Source organism: Camelus ferus, chromosome 3, assembly GCF_009834535.1.
Source record: "Camelus ferus isolate YT-003-E chromosome 3, BCGSAC_Cfer_1.0, whole genome shotgun sequence".
NCBI lineage: Eukaryota > Metazoa > Chordata > Mammalia > Artiodactyla > Camelidae > Camelus > Camelus ferus.
This window is the reverse complement of record NC_045698.1, coordinates 9,913,610-9,928,842: the sequence shown is the minus strand read 5'-3', so window position 1 is coordinate 9,928,842 and position 15,233 is coordinate 9,913,610. Positions and strand designations below refer to the sequence as shown.

General features: G+C 38.0%; 1 protein-coding gene across 1 annotated transcript in view; it reads left to right on the top strand.

Moving 5' to 3' along the window:
- DNAH5 (dynein axonemal heavy chain 5) overlaps positions 1–15,233 on the top strand; it is a 237,484-nt gene that overhangs the window by 94,693 nt on the left and 127,558 nt on the right. Inside the window, 8 exon segments of the mRNA XM_032470113.1 lie at positions 109–242; positions 4,973–5,174; positions 5,754–5,989; positions 7,341–7,559; positions 8,610–8,672; positions 8,977–9,215; positions 10,118–10,358; positions 12,462–12,661. Of these exon segments, the coding sequence (XP_032326004.1) occupies positions 109–242; positions 4,973–5,174; positions 5,754–5,989; positions 7,341–7,559; positions 8,610–8,672; positions 8,977–9,215; positions 10,118–10,358; positions 12,462–12,661 (1,534 nt within the window).

Genomic DNA, 15,233 nt, shown 5'->3' with positions numbered 1-15,233 from the left:
TTACTTTACCGTTACAGAAATCCCCTCACCTTTTAAAAGCATGTGCCCTGTGCTGTTAATATAAATGTTTTTGTCTTTTCTTTTTTTTCTTTTTTTTTTTGCTTTTAGATACCTTTGAGGTAGCATCTGTAAACTTACCCATTCCTGTGCAAGCCAGGAACTACTATAACAATGTGTCTGAAAACAAAGAGATTGTAAAATTAGTCTCCGTGCTTAGCACAATCATCAACTCCACCAAAAAGGTATGCCAAGAGGATTCTTAGCCAGGGCTCTGTGCTGTTCAACATGTGTCTGTGTGAAGTTCAGTGGAAAAGCTCATCCTCCATGGATCCTGGGTCTTACCCACTCTGCCTCCAGAGAGCAGCTTACGGAATCTCGTATGTGCCCAGCAAATGTTTGTTTAACTAAAGATTTTTCATTCTAGATTGCAAGGGGAAAGAGAACTGTTATTTTTGTGTTTTATATTGTCTTCTGTTGAGTGCCTTTAAACTATTTATGTAGTTACGTAGTATAAATAAATCTGTTAAAAAATTGATATGTCAAACCACAAACTGGACTGGTACGGTAATCCACCTTCAAAGAGTCAGTGACGCTAAAGCTGACTTGTATCATTTGAAATAGAATAAGATTTACACTCAATTTTTCATATTTGTGTAGTCAGGCAAATCTTATAAACTATCAGATGAAAATTTATCTGTATAGTCATGTGGATATAATACTGAGAATATTAAAAATATTAATATTATCAACACAAACTTTTATTGGACTTGGATATAAACTCAAATTAATTTTTTCTTACAACTTGCTCTTCTCTCAATTATTTTTCTGTTCTTGTGGTCAAAAAGGTTCAAAATCGTGAAGTCAGTTTCTACATAAGAAAAAATCTATATTCACATGGCCACTAAGACTTGCTGACTCTTTAAAACTGTTTCTCAGTGTTGAGGGAACAGTTACTACTCAGTAAATACATCTATCTTTTCTGTTACTCAGTTTTGATAGAATGAGTTTCATTTGTTTGCAAGTGTTTTGAAAAGCTACCTTTGCTGTCACCATGTGAGGAAATGTTAAGTTTAGTTTTAATGTGTTCCTAAGGAGGCTGGAAGCTTTTGCATTTATGCATTTTCAATTTTCCTTTCTTAATGTATTGAAGGTCCTGCATTTAATTTTGCCCTAGGATAAGTGTTCACATAATTCAATTTAATAGATGTCTGTCTAGTGCTTAGTTTATCAAACTCTGTTCTAAATGATAAAGGTAAGTAGAGTAGTCTCTGATGATAATAAACATTCAAATATGTTTTCAAGTGTCTCAGTAATCAGAAAATACAATAAAATAAATCAATAATAAAGTCCATTCTTTACTCTGAATATAAAGCAGCCACTATTATGAAAACCTAAGAGTAGGACAGTAGTTGAAATCAATATACTACTGGCAACAAATCTGTGTCATTTTTGTTCCATTTGCCTTTATATCATATGGAGGAGATGTATGGATCTTATGTCTTCCTTAAAATAATAGAAAGGGTTGGCACTTAGAATAACTTGAAGGACCTTTTTCACACTGATAGGATGGCCAAACTATTTCTGGAAGAATATATGCATACTTGGCCATAGTGCTGGACATGGCCACCACAGCCATAAACCCTTCTGAATGATTCTTCCTCAATCCACAGAATATCCTCTGATCCCAGCCCCATTCCTCTGGCCATAGCTGATTGGATCAGAATGTAAACCTGACCACAGCTCATACAACTCAATAACAAAAAACAAAAACCCAATCAAAAGATGGGCAGAAGACCTACATAGACATTTCTCCAAAGAAGACATATAGATGGCCAGCAGGCACATGAGAAGATGCTCAACTTTGCTAATTATTAGAGAAATGCAAATCAAAACTACAGTGATGTATCACCTCACACCTGTCAGAATGGCCACCATTAAAAAATCTACAAATAATACATGTTGGAGAAGGTGTGGAGAAAACGGAACCCTCCTACATTGTTTGTGGAATGTAAATTGATGCAACCACCATGGAAAACAGTATGGAGGTTGCTTAAAAAATTAAAAATAGAGTTACCATATGATCCAGCAATCCTACTCTTGGGCATATATCTGGAGAAAACTGTTATTTGAAAAGATACATGTACCCCAATGTTCATAATAGCACTATTTGCAATAACCAAGACATGGAAGCCATCTAAATATCCATTGACACACACACACACACACACTATGGAATACTACTCAGCCATAAAAAGAATGAATTAATGCCATTTGCAGCAACATGGATGGACCTAGAGATTATCATACTAAGTGAAATGAGTCAGAAAGAAAAAGACAAATATCACATGATATCACTTATATTGTGGAATCTAAAATGTGACACAAATGAGCTTATTTATGTAACAAAAATAGACTCACAGATATAGAAAACAAACTTATGGTTACCAAAGAAGAAAGGGGGAAGGGATAAATGAGGAGTTTGGGATAAGAAGATATGAACTACTATATCTAAAATAAACAACAAAGTCCTACTGTATAGCATAGAGAACTATATTCAGTATCTTGTAATAGACCATAATAGAAAAGAATCTGAAAAATAATATATATATATGTATATATTCAGTTTGTTGTACACCAGAAACTAACACATTGTAAATCAACAATACTTTGTAAATCAATAATACTTCAATTTAAAAAAAAGAATGTAAATCTGACCTACAGTTCAGCACATTTCATAGGTTGGTCATCGACTTATAACACTGCCTGACTTGAAACGATGGGCTGGACCAAACACTCAAAATAACCTTGGCAATTCAAATAACTTAAGTAGAGCAGCCCTACATATGTAGTTCATGTAATTTTTCCTTTAGGCATGAGGTTACCTATGCTTTCATAAGTTCCAATTTAATAAAGACAGACACTTTTAGATAAAACAAATGAAAGTCTAAAACTTATTTAGTTAGGGTATGTTCTTAAAATTATAAACTACTGGGTGTTGAAAGAGCTCAGGATTGGGGAATTTATACCCATATTCAGGAATCTTTGACAATCTGTAATTCATTCTCCAAACCATCATACATTTGTGAATATGTCTACAGGCTGTGGCAGTGCATTCTGAGTGTGCTTGTCAAGCTCTCAGCCCAAGGCAGGGGATCAGTTGTGGCTGGGACAAGTGGTGACAGGCTTAGTTTTCTGCATTTTAATGAGTGAGACATCTCAATTCTGAGGTTCTGAGGGACCTTTTAGCTGCATGTGGGGCGTTGGAGTAAAGTTACTCCTTGCCTTAGTACAGGTTGGTGAAATTTGCTTTAAGTAATTCGACCATTTAGAAGTGCTGTTGGTGATGCTCTATTTTTTTTTAAATGGTATTTTTTTTTAACTCTACTTCAGTTTAAAGATATTTTTCTCATGCAGAAGTAATTCTGAAATGATAACATAAGCCAAGAGAAAAGTTGATTACCATGAAGTATAAACATTAGAAATGAGAAGACAAATTTTAATTATTTTTAGATGATATGATTATGTACCAAATAATCCATGGGTGCTAACCTGAAAAAAAATATGGCCCAGTGAAAGTTAAAAGTCAGTTCAAAGATGACTGTAGGCATTTCTGCTGTAATGCAATAAATATATTCCTGAAAAGCCTGTTTTGCAAAGTTGCGCACTTAATATAACATGGATTATGAGAAAAAAGGCTGTGAGACAGACATGCCAAACTTTGGAAATTTTGTAACCAGATAATAAAAACAACACCAATCAGAGTAAAATATTAACCTATTAATGACGTTATAATCAGTATTGAACTTTACTATCAAAAGGTGAAAGAAACTTAGTAGAAGGTAGTGTAAGAAAGAGTTGAAAATGCTGAGTTACAGATAAAATATACAAAGATCAAGTCTAATTGTTCAGAAAACATTTTCAAAACAAATTGGTGACCAAATTGACCCGAAAGAAAGAAGTGGCAAAAAGAATTGTGCCCCTGTAGGACTTGCTGCTTTAGTGGGTACAGAACAAAGTGCTGGGACAAGTAAGCTTTTGATAATGTGACCTTCCCATCAGATTAACATCATTCCCTATTTGCCAGTTGTGAGAGAACCAGTTCATCCTACGGGAGCACACTTTGTAGCAAATAGGATGTTTGCTAAAAACCAGTGTTTTAAGAAAACTTATATGCTATCCATAAAGTTATAAGAATAGTGGGAAAAGATCCTTTTTACAGTAGCAACATCACAGAAAAATATCTAGGAACATACATAATCAGAAATTTGTGGGGTCTTTGTGAAGATTTCTCTAAAACAGAACGAATAATTAAAAAAATAGGAATGGGAAGATTCAGAAATATATACAATGTTTCTGGATGGACTGATTTAATATTGTATGGATGCCAGTCCTTAGCCAAGATATACACATTTTATGTAATTCCATGCAATCTTTCAATGGGGTTTGATGTTGAATATATTCTGTTTGCCCCTCTAGATCTAATCTCCACCCTCTGAATTTAGGGAGCAAGTCAATAGGTTTCCATTGAGGCTTCCAGTAGATTCAACCAATGAGACTCTTAGAGGAGCTCTGAGCGAGGGAAGAGACTGACCTCAGAGCATTTTCTCCTCTCAGCACCACCCTCTCTGTGGCATGATCGTGAACTGCAGTTTTTTGACCTGAGGTCCAGCTCCAGTTCACAGGGCCCTGTCCACAGGAGATTTCATGGATTCTCTCTCTCTCTTTTCCCCCTCTAGAACCTGTCCCCCTCTCTTTTTGGCTAGGGCCGGTAGCAGTTTCATTTGTTAATAATCCTGGGTTACTGTTTACACGATTGTATCTAGTTCCAGTTCTGTGGCATTTTCAACTAGTCACACAGGTCACTAAATGAGACATTTTAATAAATCCCTGGGAACCACCAGGAGTTGACATATTCACATATGTCATGGTGTCATTTCTGATTCTCTACACAAATCTCTTATTTGTATTCTAGGAAGTTATTACATCCATGGATTGCTTCAAACGCTACAATCACATTTGGCAAAAGGAGAAAGAAGAAACAGTTATGACATTTATTATGAAAAACCCCTTGCTTTCTGAATTTGAATCCCAGATTCTCTACTTCCGAAAACTAGAGCAGGAAATTAATGCGGAGCCCGAGTACATGTGTGTGGGCGCCCTTGCTCTGTGCACAGGTTGGTTCATCTTCTTCCAGACATAAAAATCCAGCAGTGTTGTTCTGTCTCTCTACCTAGGTTAGTATTCCAGAGAGTTCTAACTCTCTTCAAGATTGACTTTCCTTTTATGAGGCTCAAGATTTAAGACCAATTTGTAGATTTGTTTTTAAGTCCCTTCCACATAATTATTTATTCTGGACTATTTTGAACACTTTGCTGCTAAACCTTGAAATAAGTGCTAATTCAGAGGAGGGATGAGTCTATATTTAGAGTTAAAATGTACCCTTTAAAAAAAAAACTTTCTTTAAGAAATAACAATAACAAACATTTGAGGCTTATCCCCAAAAGTTTTGATAATGTACGTTTAAAATATTTTTTGGCACTTTGAAATGTGTTCTGAACTGTGGCAAAACAAGCTTGATAAAGTGAATGAATATATAATATTTAGGAAAAACTAACTTTTTTTCCAGTTTGAGCTTTCAGGTGTTAGAGGGCTATCAGCCTGCAAAGTATTTACTATTGGTGAACAGTGGCACTGTGTCTCCTCATACCGGTTCAAGTTTTTCAAACTGAACTGTGGGCATTTGGGTTTTACAGCCGACTTGAAGTTCACCTTGACTGCTGAGACGAAGGCCTGGATGTTTGTCATTGGCCGTCACTGTAACAAAAAATACAGAAGTGAGATGGAAAACATTTTTACACTTGTTGAAGAATTCAATAAGAAACTGAGTCGGCCAATTAAAGACCTTGATGATATTCGAATTGCTATGGCAGCACTGAAGGAAATTAGGGAGCAGCAGATCCCCATTGACTTTCAAGTGGGACCTATCGAGGTAAGTGATAACAGTTTGCTCTATAGAAATGTCTACATATGTTGGGTACTATTAGCTGAAATATTGACTAGGTCTGGACTGGAGTTACAAATAGATGCTAAACCTAAGAAGAACAATTTTAGTAATGATAATATCTAACTTTATAGGGTGCCTCATATGGGTCAGTTCTAGTCCTTTCCATGGCATCTAAGGCCCCTAAGGGCTGAGCCTAAGATAAGGATTTCTGTACGAGTGATTTATTGATGACATGGGAGCAATGGAGTGAGCACAACAGGAAGGACGAGGTCAGGGGTGGGAGGAAGCGAAGGGAGGGTGTGATCTTAGCTGTAGACTAACTTCCACCTAATCCCATAGGGGTTTCTGGAGCATGACTTACACCACACAGTTGATGCCACCTTGGCAAGGGGGACTGTCCTTTATTTCCCCTTATCAGTTGGTCACTGACTGTAATCTCCCCATGAGGAGGCCCCTATTGGCTGAGGACAGTTTTCAAGGGGAAGAAGGCAGCTTGATCCCTAAGCCAGCACACCCAACAGTTGGGGATGTAAATACCAGCTGGTAAACAGACCTGGATGGGGCACTGACAGTGTCCATTCATGGATTTACCTATCTTAACTCGTTTAATCCTTGCTACAACTTACACACAAGGAAACTGAGGGTCAAAGACATTATACCATTTGATTAATGTTGCACATTACTTTAATAATCACGTATTCATTCAGTGTCTATGGGGAAGAGCAATGGTGGGAGAAGAGACCAGAGATTCTTAGGAAAAATCCTTTCTCATGAAAACCAAACTTTACCTCATTTTCATCTTCTAGGCAAGAGACTAGGCCAGGATTTTGCATCCTGAGGGCAATGACTTGGCCCAGGCTCTGATTCAAGTATGCCCTCTTATGTCTTACTATGGGAATCTTTTACCAACAAAGTGAAATGGAATGGAGTTGAAACTCTGGTTTATTTTCTTATTCTAAAGTTAGCGGTTAAATTGTTGGATGTTTTTAATTGACTTGATTTAATTTTGCAGTCTTCAAATACATTTTAGGAGCCTAAGTAAAAAGGCTTTTTGTTTGGATACTGATTTACAGTTTTCAAAATGCATTTAAAGTGATATTTTTCAATATTCAAGAAAATCCTGTGACACAGTCAGCAAATTTTCCCATTTTACAGATGAGGACACTGAAGCTTAGTGACTCAGTTACTCACTTAAGCTTTTCCAAGTTTGCAAGTAGAGTAACTATAAGTGTCTGGGCAGTTTCCTTGTCATGCTGAGCTTTTCCATTCTAATGCTTTAATATGCATCTGACTGGCAGAAATTAAATTTTCCTTTTTTTTTTTTTTTTTTTGATAGGAGTCCTATGCCCTACTTAACAAATGTGGGCTTCTGATAGCAAAGGAAGAGATGGACAAAGTCGATACTCTGCGTTACACTTGGGAGAAGCTTCTGGCACGTGCCAGTGAAGTTCAGAATGAATTAGTCTCACTGCAGCCCAGTTTCAGGAAAGAACTTGTTAGTACCGTGCAGGTCTTCCTCCAAGACTGTCACCAGTTCTATCTGGACTATGATTTGGTACGACTTGAGCTTTCTCTGTTTGTAATTTGGGGGAAGAGTGAATATAGCATGCAAAATGTAGTTGTGGTTTAAAGATTATATGTCAAATTTAATGAAATCTGCTAGGAATGGAAGTTTTATTTTCATGAGAGCAAAGATAGTTCCCTTTCACAATCCTTTTCCCCCTTACATTTCATCCAGAGTGACTTAACAGTAAAATGAAAATTTAGAAGTGCTGTTTATGTTGTATCATTGGTCTCTTACTGAAGTTGAATCTTTCTAGATTTGTGTGGACAAATACTGTTCGCATAGGGTTGTAGTGATCGTCCTTCCCAGAGCACCCATTAGTTCAGAAAATACTTAGAACTGCCCTTGGTGCTGAAAATGCAAAAGTGGACAAGCCAGATGGAGTCCATAATTTAATCATACATAAATAAGTTTCAGTGCAGAATCTTCTACACGGAATATGTTGTGTAAGGACACCATTTCCAGCCAATTATAATGTTTTACAGAAAGGAAATATGTAGCCTGTAGGGTAAAATTTGTGTATATTAACTAGTAGCACACAAACCACAAAGTGAATGAAGTTAGGAGACTGGATTCATGCACCAACTTCACGGATAAAGAAGCACAGAAATCCAGATATCTAAGATGGTCTATTGTAGGAAAACCTGATTGGAATGTTAATATTACAGGGCACTTTACAAAAAGATTAGAGTGGTGAACTCTGTGAGGTATCTGGCATTAGTGTTTTAGGTCAAAACCAGACATTGTGTGTGCTTCCTACAGAATAGTTATTGACCCTTCTTTGCCTGTGTCACCTAACATGTTTAATTTTCAAAATTTCTTGACATATGGAAGTTGTGGCATTAACTTGGCTTTTTTTGGCCTTGAAAATATTTTCAAATGAATCACTTTCCTGAGTCCTTTTTTATAAATAAAAAACTAAGTTTCCTATCATGTACTTAGTACATGAGAACTAAGTTTGATATCCAAATACTTTGAGCTCATGAAATTTGTATGCAAACACTTCATTTATTTTCTGTTTATTTTAACGTGTTGTTTCAGAATGGGCCAATGGCAAGCGGCTTGAAACCCCAGGAAGCCAGTGATAGGCTTATCATGTTCCAGGTGACCTTTTTAGTTTTTCTGACCTTCCATACAATCAAAACCTTAATGTATTTTAAACACATACATTTTTCCCCTTAATATAGAGAAGCCCATTGTGGAATATAGCATGTAGTTACATTAAAAAATATGATTTGGTATGGTTATAATTAGAATTGGTTTCTATGTAATTAAATATACTCATTTAGTGTTCTTACTTACATGTGCTCAGAGATCATGCATCATTTGCCAATCTTTTTTTTTTTCATTTGTATGTTTATTCATGTGTGAATCATTTCTGATGAGTTTTCACTTGTATTTTTATTAGAATCAGTTTGATAATATCTATCGGAAATACCTCACCTATACTGGGGGAGAGGAGCTTTTTGGCTTGCCAGTTACGCAGTATCCCCAGCTTCTCGAAATCAAGAAGCAACTAAATCTTCTACAGAAAATATACACTCTGTACAACAGCGTCATAGAAACTGTAGATAGCTATCACGATATCCTTTGGTCAGAAGTGAATATTGAAAAAATCAACAGTGAACTTTTAGAGTTCCAGAACAGGTGAGAAATTAAGTGTTTAGTATGCCCAGAGCTCTTGAACCTCAAATGCTTTCCTCTTTGATAGGCTGTCAAGTTCTTTTTTCACTCGGATGTTTCAAAAGCACAACGTGCTGCATTGCTCTTGTCCGTTGACATCACCCTTGTCAAACACTATTTATTAATTACCCCTGTGTGTGCCTGGTGAGACAAGCACATCCTTTAAACCTGGATGAATCTTGTCATGGGCTTTTCTGCAGCTTAGAGGGAGCTGATCTCTATTTATATTACAGTTACCAAACATTTGAAGTTTATGTTAGATGATTTCCCGGAATAAAAGCAAGAACCCTGTGATTTTTCTACATCTTTTAAGTGTTGAACCCAAAGAAAATGGAGGGTCATGTGTTGTGTTTTTCAGTTGACAGCCTAGTACACTGTGCTGTGCTCTGTGCTTAGTAGGGTCTCAATATGTGTTTGTAGAATTGAGTTGAATTGGGAAGTACCCCTATGCTTTCAAATAATGCCTTTTATGTAGTTAATTTTTATGAGGGAATTGAAAAAAAAATCATTCCTGATTGGAAGGAGTAATGTTCTATAATGCAAAAGTATATTACAAACAACTATTCTCTGAGTCATGAGATTTACAAAAGTGACAGGTATTCAAAGCGACTATTTTTGATAGATGTGCAAACAGTCAGTCTTGGACTGCAGACATCCGGGCTTATAGTCAAATAATCTTTCGTATTGGCTTTTCTTCTTTTTTTTTTTTTATTGAAGTACAGTTAGTTACAATGTGTCAATTTCTGGTGCAGCACAATGTCCTAGTCATGCATAAACATACGTATATTCATTTTCATATTCTTTTCTATTAAAGGTTATTGCAAGGTATTGAACATAGTTCCCTGCATATTGGCTTTTCTTTGCAGATGTAGGAAGCTACCCCGGGCCTTGAAGGACTGGCAGGCTTTTTTGGATTTGAAGAAGACCATTGATGACTTCAGCGAGTGCTGCCCATTGCTGGAGCACATGGCCAGTAAGGCCATGATGGAGAGGCACTGGAAAAGGATAGCTGCTCTCACTGGGCACAGTTTAGATGTGGGGAATGAAACTTTTAAGTTAAGAAATATTGTGGAGGCACCGCTTCTGAAATACAAAGAGGAAATAGAGGTACACTGATGGAGGGTACAATGTGGTGGGAAATTAGAAGGTTCCGTGGGATGTATTTGATAGTATTCCTACATTATGGACTGTTGGAGCAGTCAATCATGCTAGGACAACTAAAACTCCTTTCCTGACATTTAGCTATTAATTCCTTCAACAATGTTTAGGAGACAGGTTCTGTGTTAAGTGCTGGGGATATAAGAATGCATTCCTGCATTCATAGATCATTAACTTGTATAATTAAATAATTATACAAATAAAGGTAGAGTTACAAGCTGCGGTAAATGCCACTGACCACTGAAGTGGAAGTATGCTGCTCCATGAGGGCCTCTGATAATGGGGCTGGACCTGTCTAGGAGTCAGGGGAGAGCAATGAAGGTTAGGGAGGCTGGGGTGTGTGTGCATGACTGCTGGGTGAAGATGGTGTGCTTGTGTGGAGAGGTGATGAGGGGCTTGGAAAGTACAAAGAAGACAATGTCAGGCAGATGGAACAACATGTGTGAAGGGTCCTGAGGTGTGTTTGGGGCACCAGAAGGCCAGGGTGGCTGAGGCATGGAGAGCGGGGAGAAAGGAGACAGCTAAGGATGGGGAGATGGAGTGGGGCTAGAACATGCCATTGATTTCAGTCTTTGGAGCAGTAGGAGGCCATCTGGGAGATGCATTTTGAGCAGGGGATGACATGGTATTTGCATTTTGTGATGATCACTCAGGTCGCTGTGAGGAGGAAGGACTGGAGGAGGCCATGGGGCAATGCTGGGAAGACCAATTGGGAGGTTATACAAATATCCCAGGCAAGAGATAATGATGGTCAGATGAGGTGGCAGGAAGCGAAGCTGGAGAGGGGAGAAAAGATTGATGAGACAGGAGGAAAACTGGGTAGACTTTGACGATGGAGAGAACATGGTAGAGAAATGGGGGGGAGCTAAGGATGAACTCCAGCTTTGTTGCTGAGAGATCTAGGTGGAATGATGGTGCTTGTCACTGAGACAGGGAATATTGGAAGGGAATCAGGTGGAATGACAAGGTGCAAAGACTATGAGCTTGATTTAGGGCATGAGTTTGATATTTCACAGACTGTGTCTGGGGTTCCCTTGATGCATCCAAGCAGAGAAGCCCAGTAGGCAGATGAATGTGGATCTATTCAGAGAGGCAGTGCAGAGCGAGACAAGAAGAGGGCAAGGAAGGGTTTGACCAATGGTCCAGGAGAAGATAAGGCTGCAGAGAAGACAGAGAAAGTGATCAGAGAGCTGGGAAGAAGTCAGGTTCTGTTAATTCCCTCCTCTCATACTGCATTGATTTGACTTTAGAGTTAAATCAGAGACACGTTAAATTTTGTCTTTGATTAAAGCTTCAAAATTTAAAAGACTATTGCATATCTTTTTTAATCTTAATTTTTATAGAGATATAATTTATATTTAACATTATGTAACTTTAAGATCTGCAGCATATTATTTGATACATTTATATGGCAACATAATCACCATTGTAGCATTGGCTAGCAACTCTATCTCACTTATCATTTCTTTTAGTGGTGGGAACAATTGAGATCCAGTCTGTTAGCAAATTTAACATTTATAATATAGTTTTCAATCTATAATCACTGTAGCATAGATTAGAACTCTAGAACTTATTTATCTATTAGTTGCGAATGGGTATAACATCTCTCCCATTGCCCCACCCCCAGCCCCTGATAACTACCATTCCACTTTCTGTTTTTTTCAAGGTTTTTTTTTTTTTTTTTTTAAGATTCCACATTCAAGGGCTGTCATATAGTATTTGTCTTTGTCTGACTTACTTCACCCAATGTACTTAAGGTCCATCCAAGCTGTCACAAGTAGCAGGATTTCTTTCTTTTTTTTCACGGCCAAATAATATTTCACTGTTGTGCTATCTTTTCTGTCATCTTTCTTTCTGGACTAGTTTGGTGGGAAATTTTACAAATTAGGGTAAATCTATATCTACATAGACGCCATTTATTATATTGCAGTTTAGGTCAAGAAATTAAGTGTATTTAGAGACATATAAAGCAAAAGATAGGACCTCTGCTGATCAAGACTATTCAAGAAGCATGTGTGCCTTTCATGTGATAAAATGATGAAATTTTAATAGGACATCTGTATCAGTGCGGTGAAAGAGAGAGACATTGAGCAAAAGCTGAAGCAAGTGATTAATGAATGGGACCACAAAACATTCACGTTTGGCAGCTTTAAAACCCGTGGAGAGCTCCTCTTGCGAGGAGACAGTACGTCGGAAATCATCGCCAGCATGGAGGACAGCTTGATGTTACTGGGCTCCCTACTGAGCAACAGGTAGGGAAACCATCCATCTTTTCCCTGAGATTTGAGAACCATACTAACAAACACTTCAAGGGAAATTGATCAAAAATTGCAACAATGCCCCTTGTACAATTTATTCAGCATTAAAAGTACTTGTTTTAATTTTAGCCTTTGGCACAGCACGGATAAAACTGTTTCTATTTAATTATCCTCTACTTGTGGGATGTGTCTGGGACCATCAGTTGGACGAAATAATGCAACATGTAATTAATGACTTGCATCTCACGGAACATTTCAACTTCACTTCTGACAAGCCTCACTGCACAGCTGACAGCTCAACAGGCTCTAGATTCCAGGGGGAAAATTATTCTGAATTTTAGAATAATTATGCCACTTGGAAAACCTTTTTGCCAACATCTGTGGACTAGACACTCTCAGTTGGGTACATACTTTAATGTGATGACAGATTAAGATAGAAAATGAATTTCATTCATAAACAGAAGTAAAACAGCACAGACTAATGCCAGCCTAACGTTTCCATTTGACAGTAACAGCAGAGCCGTCATGCTTTGGACATGCGAGCCAGAGACTCATAAACTTAGATTTCCTTGGTTCAATGCTTCCTTTTGCTTTTTCTGAAATAATTTTTTGTTCACCAGGATTTTCTCGAGTAAATGGTAATGGTGTAAAACGTGGATATCATTGAGATATGAATTTTTGTACTATCCTATCTTTAAAATGTCACTCTATCCTCTGTGAATTTGTGTATCAATCATTTTAACATAGGAAGTAATAACCACCTAAGACTGTTTTGATAAAAATTCGTCTACTTTACTTGATACACCTAAGTGTTTGAAATGAGTAATATAGACTATAAAATTAGATCTTAGAGAATTAGACCACTGCTAACCGTGAGTCTGAACTACTTAGGATTTGGTGAGTTTTAATAAATTTGGTTGTTCTTCACACCCAGTCAGAATTAAGGACAGGTGGAAGATAACATATCCTATGGAGGCAGAAAAAGTACATGTATAAATTAAGTAAACATCACCTGTGTTAGGGATGGGGAAACTTTCCTTGCCAATGGCATCGGATCCACAGAGTTGTATGAGGAACACGTATTCAACACAAATTTATGGAACACCTACTATGCGCCAGGTGGTCTTCTAGGCGCTGTGGATAGAAGAGTGAATAAAACAAAGATCTCTGTTGCAATGGACCTATATTCTTGTGAAAAGCATAAACAAAAAACCCCAGAAAGATGTGTAGATTATTAAAAGAACCTGGTTAACAATTAAGAATATGGAAATTAAAATTTTACTCATTAATACGACTAGTATTTGTGATGACTTCAAGTCCATATTATGTTGGCCTGGAGAGATTAATAAAGGGAGAAGAAAGAGAAGAAGAAAACAATGGAAGGCAGTATCATTGTTTAGGATTAAGGTCGTCTGCAGGTAGCAGAAGCACCACATTCAACATTGCTTCAGCAAAACTGAAGTTGATGTCTTTCTCAAGTTAAAGAAGTCCCGAGATCGATGGTTCAGGTCGGAGTGTGGACTCCACCACGTCCCTGGGGACCCACGCTCTGTCTGGCTCACTCTTCTGTCTTGTCCAGGTGTAGCCCTTCTCCTTCCTTCTACCCCTTACATCCAATGGTGCCGCTCACTTCTCATCTGGAAGAGTGGTTTTCAGCCTTGGCTACACAATAGAAACCCCTAGGGAATCTAAAAAAAATCTCAACGCCCGGGCCCCATCCCAGACTGACTGAATCAGTTCCTGGGGGTGGGATCTAGACAGGCCTTGGTAGTTTTTAATATTTATCAGATAGTTAGAATGTGCAGCTAAGCCTGAGGACAATTGATGTGGAAATTAACCCTGCAACTGCACATCGCTGCAAAGGAGGTTGTGAAATTCAGTATTTTAACCAGGCAGCTGTGAATCAAGGTAGAAATGGGGTGCTCTCTCTAAAGGAGGAGAAAAAGACATTAGGGGACCATTGTCAGTTTCTGCCTCAAGAAGAAAAAGGGAAGATAGATTAACTGGGAGAGAGGCAGAAAAGTGGCCATCAGGGTAAACGTGTGTACACGCAGAAACCCTCACACATGCTTATACACATAGACGTGGGTGGACAGGAGCGGATGGGAAGTTGGAAAGAGGCCCAGAAGAGGGGAAGCTGCAGGGAGAGTCCAGATAGTATCATATTTGAAAATTGAATTAGTTATTGGGCCCCTGCCAACAGCTCTGTAATTGCTCCATATCACATGAGAAACCGGAGGCTGTCCGGAATAAGCACAGAAGCTCAGCAGAGAAAATGTTTTACTCGTGGCCGCAGCAACGATGACCAGAGTGATCCTATTCCAGCAGCTGGGTGGAGTCCAGGGTGATCCCTGAACTCCTTAGATGATACGTCTCCCGCCTCCCTGTGCTCTGGGTCAAAAGGGAAAAAGTTGGTACAATATCCAGTATGTGGTGATGAATTAATCACTTGGTAGCATCATTTTAAAAGCCAGTGGCATAAGCATAGTTGTAAAGAAATAGGTCAAAATTAGGATTAAAAAAAAAACAAACCTCTTTAGTTGGAAAACACCAATAAAAACAAAAC